At 41.7% G+C, this 12,246-nt stretch overlaps 2 protein-coding genes across 2 annotated transcripts; both read right to left on the reverse strand.

Annotated features, from left to right (window-relative positions):
* Positions 1–6,193: 6,193 nt before the first annotated feature.
* On the reverse strand, positions 6,194–9,462 carry LOC132561222 (uncharacterized protein DDB_G0290685-like). The gene is made up of 5 exons (XM_060225951.1): positions 9,262–9,462; positions 8,550–9,152; positions 7,871–8,499; positions 7,096–7,399; positions 6,194–6,754 (listed from the first exon to the last, which is right to left on the reverse strand). The coding sequence occupies exons 1-5, from the start codon at positions 9,460–9,462 to the stop codon at positions 6,194–6,196; spliced, it is 2,298 nt and encodes a 765-aa protein (XP_060081934.1).
* A 118-nt stretch (positions 9,463–9,580) lies between these two features.
* On the reverse strand, positions 9,581–10,438 carry LOC132561223 (ring-infected erythrocyte surface antigen-like). Its single transcript, XM_060225952.1, has 2 exons — positions 10,161–10,438; positions 9,581–9,950 (listed from the first exon to the last, which is right to left on the reverse strand). The coding sequence occupies exons 1-2, from the start codon at positions 10,436–10,438 to the stop codon at positions 9,581–9,583; spliced, it is 648 nt and encodes a 215-aa protein (XP_060081935.1).
* Positions 10,439–12,246: the final 1,808 nt, after the last annotated feature.

Here is a 12,246-nt window from a genome sequence, read left to right on the forward strand (position 1 = left end):
TATTGCAGTGTTTTTTGTGGAAGTTTTTCGTTTCGTACTTTATTGTGTGCATTGTAAACAAATTATGAACTTGACACTTTTATTAGCCGAAGCATATTTGCTGTCGAATATTGAGCAACACAGTAAAATGTCAAATTTCAAATTTCATAGCAGGAAAGTGATTTATAGGGAAGTTAATGGTTGTTACTGTTGACCTTTGTTAATATCTAAAAAGCTAACAGATGCTTTTAAAGTTAGTTTCTCACTATTGCTGTTCATCGAGATAAGCATGTGATTATTGCGTTAACATGTATGCGATACGTGGAAAACATGACTACTTTCGTCAGAGACCCAGCGATAATCACACAATAATCAGAAAAAAAAGAAAACGCACCAAAAAAGCATCTTAATCTGCTTCGGAACCGTGTTCATTTAAAGTACATCAATCTCTTTTATTTTGACGAATAGAGTTTCATCTGGCCGATCTACAAATGCCAACAATGATGTTTTTGTCACATTCCAGACCAAAATGAAGCAGAATTTTAGAATGTTACGGAACACACAAAGCGTTATAAAGATGTCAAAGCTACGTAATTTTAGTAACAAAGAAGTTTATAATTTTACTTATTTAACAAAACTTAATAAAAAAAATCTCAGAGCAATGATTGGGCAATTTTTTTCTTTCTGGTATTTGAAGAGAACATATTCATTAGGCGATCAAAATCAGAAAAATGCATTATTATCTTGGCGTATATATAAATACAGCACGCGTGTTGTAGTAAAGGTAGCAAAGTTACCGGCACGCGCTCACGCGGGCAGAGGCCGGGAGTCTGTAGAGGCTTCTTGGTGCACTTGCGTAGTACAACAATTTGCTCGCCTGCAAACTCGAGAAAACACGATGCCTGACATTAGACAGATGGCAAGTTGTATGTTGGCTGATTGAGGGACCATGGGAAACACCGCTCGAGGAGACCTAACTTCCTGTCACCGCGTCTACACACCCTGACACATGGGGGACCGCACGCGCAACCATGCAGACGCACACGAGTCGAACGTTTATCTGTACAACAATCGTATGTATACTAATAGTTTTATGGGTTATATACGAGTTGTATATGGATTGTATGTCCTACATTTTACCGGCGCCTTAATTAAACCCATTCATGACACTAACCGGAAGTGACTTATGCTATTCTGACGCGCGTGATTCCTGTGCGTAACGACTCCTGATATGATTAAAGAAGCCATATAACACAATCTGTTTTCTATTCGTTGACACATTCCTGACAGCTTTGTGTTGATATGTTCCAAACCGGTTCTTCATCGCGTAACTTTGACTGCCCAGTTGCATTTTCTTGCACGTTGACACTCTAGCAGGAGCTCGGGGTTAACTTTCTGATTTCATCGGCACGCGCTAACGTCCAAATACCTATCATTGTGTTCAATATGCACATCCCTGATAATATCATAAATCTTTCTCCCGTGTTTACATCATCGCGCTAAAGAATTAGTCCGGTTTAGACAAGCAACATCAATCTTCTGTTTTCCAAACTCTCGGTGAACCGATTGACAGTACCAGTTTTCCACTCTAACAAAACAACCCACATTTAAAAATTGAAATAAAATTCAGTACCAGTTTTCCACTCTAACAAAACAACTCACATTTAAAAATTGAAATAAAATTGGCATTGTACCTTGGTACTATAGAACGCGTGTTATCACAACATGTATGAAGCGCGCAGTTAAAATTTCACTAATTGTGAATTATTTGGTTGGGGCTCAATATGTTTAATTGAGAATTGGCCCAGAGATGTGTTTCGTTTCGGTTCGTTAACCAGCACTGCTGAAGCTGACTAGAACACTATTTCCTACAATATTCCTTCTCATCTGTCTTCCCGACGCGCGCCGGCTAATTCCCCTGATCGGTTTAGATAAAAACCTAGATAAACACTAGATAAGGCAGTCTGGATGTGTTTTTAATGAGGTAGTGTGTCCCCCTTCCCCTGTTCCCTCATTTTAGCAATCCTGACTAATTTTACCACATACCGAAATGTTGTCTCGATGTATTCGCCATTGTTTTCTAAGATACATATATAATAATAACAGACGGCACTTCTGATGCTTTCGCAGTAGTGAGTTGAAAACAGCGTGTTGTCCCTGTTCTATGCCTTATGACCTTTTCGACTAGGACTCGATCAATTCACTTCCGGGATAGCTGTAATATATGACAGGCGTATACCTACCCGGACAGAGCAATATCTATACTAGCTATTCACCTCGCCAGCTCTGCGTAATATAATCTATATATACATGTGTATTGTACTCGTCGGAGAAATCTTTTGTACACCAGTCTTGGTTATTTTGTGCTTATAACGTTTTACGTTGTAGTCACATTTCGGTTATTAGGGAGCGATGAGATATAATATCTTTTATAATAGTTATGACTGTTCTAGGGCCTAACTTGTGATTGTTGTTATGGAAACGATTTGGTTTTGCCATGGAAGTGCAAGTACATGTGCAATGGCTGGTGAAAATTTAGACAAAAGTATTTCCTGTTAAACATTTTATAAAGACGGAAGTTGTGATATATTCTGATTCACATTCCATTAAATTTACATTTTAGTTTAAAATGACATGTAGATATAGTTCTGTTTTATTTCATAATAATCATAGAAGTAGAATTAATTGAGAGGTAAAAATTGTTGTAGAAACGCCAAGATGGCGCCAGTGACTGCTACAAAAGTACACATTGAACTCGGACATTTGAACCCCACACTATGTGTACAAAGAACACAATATCTTCTTAACCACATACATGTGCATAGAACAGAAATATGAAACATATCCCTGCTTATGTTTTGACGCATGTCAAAGCATTTGACCCATTGTGATCCGACGTTCCCTCAGCAATGCTCCAAAGCCGGGCACAAACCCTTCAACACGAAATGCTAATACGTTTTGACGTTTTGAAAGTTTTAAGTTAATACCCAAATCAGCATAAATGTACGCTTGCTTTTTTACTGTGAAGTGTTGAAGAAAAAAGCATCAGGAAGCATTAGTACGGAGGGATTTGAAGGGGAAGTGTAACAGCTGGTCTGCCTAAACTGACCAGGGTTTCTCTGTTGGTCAGAAAACCAACTTTATGAAACGATGTACAATTTTTTGCTTTTGAACTTAGACGTATAATTAATTTTCCATGTAAACAGACTGAAACTACTTTTTCAGAAACCTGGCCAGACCCATATGTTCATGCTATAGACAAACTCCCAATCAAAAAGTCATCAAATGTACGTTCCCTTGCACAGAATTCCCAAAAATATTTACTCGACCCACGCGCACCCCTCGCGCGGGACAGTCAACATCTGCCACTGATGTGATCGTCTAAGCTTGAGTATTTCCCTGACATATGTTTGAACTTTCATGTACTGTAGGAAATGTTTACCTCTCCTTCAAAGTGGAGCGAGGAGACTTTGCATGGTTGACATGGTAACGGTTTTTCTGGGTTAACTAAGCGACCGAATGTCACAGTCGAAGGCCGCTTATGTTATATAAAACATACATCACTTCATGGCTGCTACATTGCAGCATGCTTGGTACAAACGAATACAAGGAAATGTTTTCAATGTGACTACCCACCTCGCCATCTACACAAACACATACTAATTAGATTCTATAAGAAAATATTGCTCATCGTATTTTGTTCGGTACACTTATGAATTTAGTGGCGTTCACAGAAAATGAAAACACACCGGCAAAGTTAATAGATTAATGATGTCCATATGTTTACAGTATTGTTCAGGTTTTCTCTAGTTGCCGTTCGGAGTGTATCATCCGTTTTTGACCGAATTTACATTTCACATAAGCATTTAGTTTGTACCGTCAATGCCGTCCTGTTTAGCATTGCTTAGGGTTAGACTAAGATCAAAAAGTAAATATCTCTAAATTTTCCATATTAATAACTTTTGATGATGATGCACACTTAATTATCTTGAAAAGTTGACTTACTAAATAACGTCTCTGATTGAATTAACTCACATCTACCTTTTTCTTGTTTACACATTGATTACTATTGTTGTTTATCATTCTGGGCTGTTTATCGTTGCTAGGTGTCACCAGTTGTATCCATGCCTAGTCAATGCAGAACTTCAATATCTGCTAACCTGGCGTTCTGTCATGGCAACGATGGAACCAACTGATTCTTACTATTGATCTACAATTTAAACTACAAAGACCAAGTATTTACTACAGAAACTCTATCATAGTAGCCCGTGTGGTGAAGACACATATATTGTATCTATATATAACTTTACAAACATGCGTTCGATAATGACCCCGATCCGAGTGTGAAGCAAGCTTGTTGTGACGAGCTCCGCAGTTATATATATAGATCGTTTTTATTAGCTGGTTGAAACCACGACAAGTAAGGAAGTGAAGCTTTGTTCTGTAATGATTGCAAGTTACAGCTGTTATCTCACAACAATATAACACTACAATATGGAGCAATGGCTGTAGGCTAAATTAATTTGCAATGATTTCGTCAGTGGACGAGATTGTATCGCAAAGTGATACAAACGAGCGCATAACTGTCGAGGTGCGGTCACGTGGAGGGGTAGCAGTACGGGAGGGTTCGTAAATATATGCGACAATGCCTGTCCTGTGGACACACTGCTAAGTTATTGTTCTGGTATGGTTCATTTGATAGGCTTCAGAAATCGCAAAAATGCAAATGATCAAAACCAAATGCAGTTTCCGGAATGAAAAGCGAATCTCTTTTTAGGCTTGAAATCGCCTTTCGCAAAGTCTCATTTTTAAAAGTATTCAACTTAATGCCATGATTTTTGAGTGGATATTATTGGTGTCGTATTTCACTTTGCACACGATATATCTTACGTAAATGCGTACAAACAAAGCCTTGATTCAATACAAGTTTGTTATGAGGTGCGAGTATTGCTACAGAAAGGGGGATGCCGTGGACTTGTCTGTCGTCTGCCTTTCCGCGGTATAGGAAGCACAAGCAGTCGGTATGCTGATTGAATGATCCCGTCGATAGCTAAACTCCCCTCTCATCCCCCGTCATCAGGCAACACCTCGTTACTTTTTACGAGGTGGTAATGTCTGAAAACCAATCCCAACGCTATTATCTTCATGCGATTTTAACTTTTTAATCATCATTGTCTTCAGAGATAATAGCAAATTAGAAAACTTTGAAATAAAAAATCAATAGGTTTTATAAAGGTATAGCTGTGGAGACGTCTATTGGAGCGCTGCTCTGCGGTCCAATTCTATATGTTTGTATCATTGTCTGTATTGCCGATATCAATCTTCCGCATGTCATTCGTCAACTTGCTCCGAATTCTTTGTCACCAACACCACCACCACTATCACCACTATCACCACCACCAACACCACCACCACTACCACCATCAACACCACCGCCACCACCTTCTGTTTCATCCTTGTCATCGTCCTCTGTTTCCCAATTACTGTGTCTTACGCCGTTCCTGTGTGTTCGTTTTTCCAATCGATGTGTCTTACATCCTTCTCATGTATTCCAATCACTGTGTCATATGGCCTTCTTAAGCGTTCCAATCAACACATCATTCCTGCGCGTTCCCATCGCTGTGTCTTACGTCGTTCCTGCGTGTTCCCATCGCTGTGTCTTACGTCGTTCCTGCGTGTTTCCATCACTGTCTCTTACGTCGTTCCTGAGTGTTCCCATCGCTGTGTCTTACGTCGTTCCTGCGTGTTCCCATCGCTGTGTCTTACGTCGTTCCTGCGTGTTCCCATCGCTGTGTCTTACGTCGTTCCTGCGTGTTCCCATCGCTGTGTCTTACGTCGTTCCTGAGTGTTCCCATCGCTGTGTCTTACGTCGTTCCTGCGTGTTCCAATCATCGTTTCACGCCAGTCGCATATGTTTCCATCACCGTGTTTCGCGCCGTTTCGTTGTACATATCTCCATGTCTCACTGGCTTACTAGCCTGTTCAAACCACGGTGTTTAATTCCGTCCCTTTGTGTTCAAAATCACACTCCTCATGCCACCCATGTGTGTTCCAATTACAATGCCTTAGGGCTTTCTATTTTATTCCCTTGCCGTACCTTACGCCGTTCCTCTTTGTTCCTATCGTCGTGTTTAACATCGTCATTCCGAAGTCTTACGCTTTACTGATCAACTCCTTCGTCTTGTTTTTACGCTGTTCTCTTCTATGTCCTCACTTAGTTTTTTTTCATGCTATTCTGCTCTACGTCGCCACCGGTTTTTTCCACGCTATTCTGATCTACGTCGTCACCGCTTTTTTCCACGCTGTTCTGATCTACGTCATCACAGCTTTTTTCTATGCTGTTCTGATCTACGTCGTCACCGCTTTTTTCCACGCTTTTCTGATCTACGTCATCACAGCTTTTTTCTACGCTGTTCTGATCTATGTCGTCACCGGTTTTTTCCACGCTGTTCTGATCCACGTCTTCACCGGTTTTTTCCACGCTGTTCTGATCTACATCGTCACCGCTTTTTTCCACGCTGTTCTGATCTACATCGTCACCGCTTTTTTCCACGTTGTTCTGATCTACATCGTCACCGCTTTTTTCCACGCTGTTCTGATCTACATCGTCACCGCTTTTTTCCACGCTGTTCTGATCCACGTCTTCACCGGTTTTTTCCACGCTGTTCTGATCCACGTGGTCACAGCTTTTTTCCACGTTGTTCTGATCTACATCGTCACCGCTTTTTTCCACGCTGTTCTGATCTACATCGTCACCGCTTTTTTCCACGCTGTTCTGATCTACATCGTCACCAATTTTCCATGCTGTTCTGATTTACGTCGTCTCTTTTTTCCACGCTGTTCTGATCTACGTCGTCTCTTTTTTCCACGCTGTTCTGATCTACGTCGTCTCTTTTTTCCACGTTGTTCTGATCTACGTCGTCTCTTTTTTCCACGCTGTTCTGATCTACGTCGTCTCTTTTTTCCACGTTGTTCTGATCTACGTCGTCTCTTTTTTCCACGCTGTTCTGATCTACGTCGTCTCTTTTTTCCACGTTATTCTGATCTACGTCGTCTCTTTTTTCCACGCTGTTCTGATCTACGTCGTCACCAATTCTCCATGCTGTTCTGATCTACGTCGTCTCTTTTTTCCACGTTGTTCTGATCTACGTCGTCTCTTTTTTCCACGTTGTTATGATCCACGTCGTCTCTTTTTTCCACGTTGTTCTGATTTACGTCGTCTCTTTTTTCCACGCTGTTCTGATCTACGTCGTCACCGGTTTTTTCCACGCTGTTCTGATCTACGTCGTCTCTTTTTTCCACGTTGTTCTGATCTACGTCGTCACCGTTTTTTTCCACGCTGTTCTGATCTACGTCGTCACAGCTTTTTTCCACGCTGTTCTGAACTACGTCGTCACCGGTTTTTCCACGCTGTTCTGATCTACGTCGTCACCGGTTTTTTCCACGCTGTTCTGATCTACGTCGTCACCGATTTTTTCCACGCTGTTCTGATCTACGTCGTCACCAATTTTCCATGCTGTTCTGATCTACGTCGTCTCTTTTTTCCACGTTGTTCTGATCTACGCCGTCACCAATTTTCCATGCTGTTCTGATCTACGTCGTCACAGCTTTTTTCCACGCTGTTCTGAACTACGTCGTCACCGGTTTTTCCACGCTGTTCTGATCTACGTCGTCACCGGTTTTTTTCCACGCTGTTCTGATCTACGTCGTCACCGGTTTTTTCCACGCTGTTCTGATCTACGTCGTCACCACTCGACGGTTCTGATCTTCGTCGTCACCTGTTTTTTCCACGCTGTCCTGATCTAAGTCGTCACCTATTTTCCATGCTGTTCTGATCTTCGTCGTCTCTTTTTTCCACGCTGTTCTGATCTACGTCTCCAATTTTCGTCACTTTGTCGGTTTTTCCACGCTGTTCTGATCTACGTCGTCACCGGTTTTTTCCACGCTGTTCTGATCTACGTCGTCTCTTTTTTCCACGCTGTTCTGATCTACGTCGTCTCTTTTTTCCACGCTGTTCTGATCCACGTCGTCACAGCTTTTTTCCACGCTGTTCTGATCTACGTCGTCACCGGTTTTTTCCACGCTGTTCTGATCCACGTCTTCACCGGTTTTTTCCACGCTGTTCTGATCTACATCGTCACCGCTTTTTTCCACGCTTTTCTGATCTACGTCATCACAGCTTTTTTCTACGCTGTTCTGAACTACGTCGTCACCGCTTTTTTCCACGCTGTTCTGATCCACGTCGTCACAGCTTTTTTCCACGCTGTTCTGATCCACGTCGTCACAGCTTTTTTCCACGCTGTTCTGATCTACGTCGTCACCGGTTTTTTCCACGCTGTTCTGATCCACGTCTTCACCGGTTTTTTCCACGCTGTTCTGATCTACATCGTCACCGCTTTTTTCCACGCTGTTCTGATCTACATCGTCACCGCTTTTTTCCACGTTGTTCTGATCTACATCGTCACCGCTTTTTTCCACGCTGTTCTGATCCACGTCGTCACCGCTTTTTTCCACGCTGTTCTGATCCACGCTGTTCGTCACAGCTTTTTTCCACCGCTGTTCTGATCTACGTCGTCACCGGTTTTTTCCACGCTGTTCTGATCTACGTCGTCACCGGTTTTTTCCACGCTGTTCTGATCCACGTCTTCACCGGTTTTTTCCACGCTGTTCTGATCTACATCGTCACCGCTTTTTTCCACGCTGTTCTGATCTACATCGTCACCGCTTTTTTCCACGTTGTTCTGATCTACATCGTCACCGCTTTTTTCCACGCTGTTCTGATCCACGTCGTCACAGCTTTTTTCCACGCTGTTCTGATCCACGTCGTCACAGCTTTTTTCCACGCTGTTCTGATCTAAGTTGTCACCGGTTTTTTCCACGCTGTTCTGATCCACGTCTTCACCGGTTTTTTCCACGCTGTTCTGATCTACATCGTCACCGCTTTTTTCCACGCTGTTCTGATCTACATCGTCACCGCTTTTTTCCACGCTGTTCTGATCTACATCGTCACCGCTTTTTTCCACGCTGTTCTGATCCACGTCTTCGCCGGTTTTTTCCACGCTGTTCTGATCCACGTCGTCACAGCTTTTTTCCACGTTGTTCTGATCTACATCGTCACCGCTTTTTTCCACGCTGTTCTGATCTACATCGTCACCGCTTTTTTCCACGCTGTTCTGATCTACATCGTCACCAATTTTCCATGCTGTTCTGATTTACGTCGTCTCTTTATTCCACGCTGTTCTGATCTACGTCGTCTCTTTTTTCCACGTTGTTCTGATTTACGTCGTCTCTTTTTTCCACGTTGTTCTGATTTACGTCGTCTCTTTTTTCCACGCAGTTCTGATCTACGTCGTCTCTTTTTTCCACGTTGTTCTGATCTACGTCGTCTCTTTTTTCCACGTCGTCTCTTTTTTCCACGTTGTTCTGATCTACGTCGTCTCTTTTTTCCACGCTGTTCTGATCTACGTCGTCTCTTTTTTCCATGTTGTTCTGATCTACGTCGTCTCTTTTTTCCACGCTGTTCTGATCTACGTCGTCTCTTTTTTCCACGTTGTTCTGATCTACGTCGTCTCTTTTTTCCACGCTGTTCTGATCTACGTCGTCACCAATTTTCCATGCTGTTCTGATCTACGTCGTCTCTTTTTTCCACGTTGTTCTGATCTACGTCGTCTCTTTTCTCCACGTTGTTCTGATCCACGTCGTCTCTTTTTTCCACGTTGTTCTGATTTATGTCGTCTCTTTTTTCCACGCTGTTCTGATCTACGTCGTCACCGGTTTTTTCCACGCTGTTCTGATCTACGTCGTCTCTTTTTTCCACGTTGTTCTGATCTACGTCGTCACCGTTTTTTTCCACGTTGTTCTGATCTACGTCGTCACCGTTTTTTTCCACGCTGTTCTGATCTACGTCGTCACAGCTTTTTTCCACGCTGTTCTGAACTACGTCGTCACCGGTTTTTCCACGCTGTTCTGATCTACGTCGTCACCGGTTTTTTCCACGCTGTTCTGATCTACGTCGTCACCGGTTTTTTCCACGCTGTCCTGATCTACGTCGTCACCAATTTTCCATGCTGTTCTGATCTACGTCGTCTCTTTTTTCCACGTTGTTCTGATCTACGCCGTCACCAATTTTCCATGCTGTTCTGATCTTCGTCGTCTCTTTTTTCCACGCTGTTCTGAACTACGTCGTCACCGGTTTTTCCACGCTGTTCTGATCTACGTCGTCACCGGTTTTTTCCACGCTGTTCTGATCTACGTCGTCTCTTTTTTCCACGCTGTTCTGATCTACGTCGTCACCGGTTTTTTCCACGCTGTTCTGATCTACGTCGTCTCTTTTTTCCACGTTGTTCTGATCTTCGTCGTTATCATTTTTCCGTTCTATCCACTTATTCCTCACCGTACCATGATCCGTTTGTGCTGCTTCCAAATTGAGTTGTATGTCGTTCCATTTTACCCCTTTCATGTTAAAATTTGTTTAAGCTGTTCTCTTCTCCGTCATCGTGTTTCCTGTTCTATAATGTTCTGTCCTTTTTCCTCCGTTTATTTGACCATATAACCGTTTTTAACACTACAATATTGTATTTTGGATAGATCTGCCCTGATATATATATATATATATATATATATATATCTACACTATATATATAGATATACTACACTATATTTATCTAGTTTAAAAGTTTTCTTCATATCTATAAACTGACACTGACCGATTCGAGTCACTGAGCGATTCTCGTTTGAGCTGGGATTGACATTGAGGGACTGGGTTTATCTTGTCTCAGCGAGACAAGAACCTTTCACACTGGGAGGATAATCGTAGTGACTCCATGCTTCTAACCTACAACATGCCGTGGGCTAATTCTCGAGATTCTCGGCTCGTGTGGGTAAGTACGAAGGACGCCGTAGAGTACCGACATGTGCCGAATCGCTTTCGAAGCCATAATAGTTAAAACTCCTATAAGCAAAATATGTATTTTCTCAACACAAATTACTTGCCAGGCAACTTTTTTAAGACTACCTCTGGTGAGTTCTGTCGGACTGTTAAAACCATTGGTCTCTCCCCAGCGGGACGGTAGCCACGGGAGAAGGAGCCTGGAGGAGAGTTGACACGGTATTAACGCCGTCCTCGAGTTAATTCGACCTGCCAGGGGGCTGATGACGTGTACAAACAAACATGGCGGCGGTGGCGTGAGTGTCTACATCTGGTCTGCTACAAATGCAGGACATGTCTCGTCGGTGCTCGAGATGTGTCAGATCCGATGACGTGCTTGCTCTATTTACAAAACATTTCTTATTGAGTTTTTTCAAGTACATCAAAAGAAATGCTATAGTCTTGTCGCAGAAATCATATTATCATGAATGCAACTAAGTATTATAACCCGCATCAAGTAAAATATGTAGTTACTTCAATGTTAATACACTTCGATACAGGCTACAGTAACAATGCGTCCATTTTCTTATGATTAATAATGATTTTCATACATACATCCTTTAAACATCGACAAGTTCAACTGAACAGCTTTATTTTACCGGAAGTAGTAGGTGGTGCCATTTTGGCGCCATTTGAAAATGTGAACAGCAACAAAAAAGTCTATGAGCAAATTAAACCGTTGATGTTTTATATGCTTTTGGATACTCCCCCCCCCCCCCCCCTAGTATACACTTATATCTCACCATGTTTTTTCATATTTAATCACGTTTACACGAAAATTAAGGGAAATAAACAAACATTGGCTCCCTTTCATACAGTACAAAAGTAAATTCAACACCGAATGCATTTGGGCAAGTGTAATCACCATACGTTAATATCTTTGTATACAAAGCTATTTTGATTGGTAAGCTTGATCTTGAGACTATGCAACGCTAGTGTAAATACAGAGGGTTTATGCTTAATTATATAATCATCATCATCATCATCATCATCATCATCATCATCACCATCATCATCACCATCATCATCATCGTTGTCGCTATATGGGTCAGAGTTTGATCTATAACCTGCATATGATATCAGATGTTAACCACAAGTTGTTAACGTTGAAATATTATTCGATAGAGTTTTTTTTCTGTATACAATTTATTCAGTGACAAGCTGTTACAAAACAGCCAATAAAAATATTTAGAAATAGTTTAAGTATCTTATTGATAACGATTGAACTTGGTTACATCAGTTTTCTCAAAAGCCGTCCCAGGTGAGAAATAACAAATGCTGTTTGTTAAAAATCACCTTGAAGAGACGAGTCATACAAAAAATATTTTCTTTTTTTTTTG

The sequence above is a fragment of the Ylistrum balloti genome, unplaced genomic scaffold, assembly GCF_031769215.1.
Source record: "Ylistrum balloti isolate Yb309-2 unplaced genomic scaffold, AGI_CSIRO_Ybal_v1 Utg371182, whole genome shotgun sequence".
Classification (NCBI taxonomy): domain Eukaryota; kingdom Metazoa; phylum Mollusca; class Bivalvia; order Pectinida; family Pectinidae; genus Ylistrum; species Ylistrum balloti.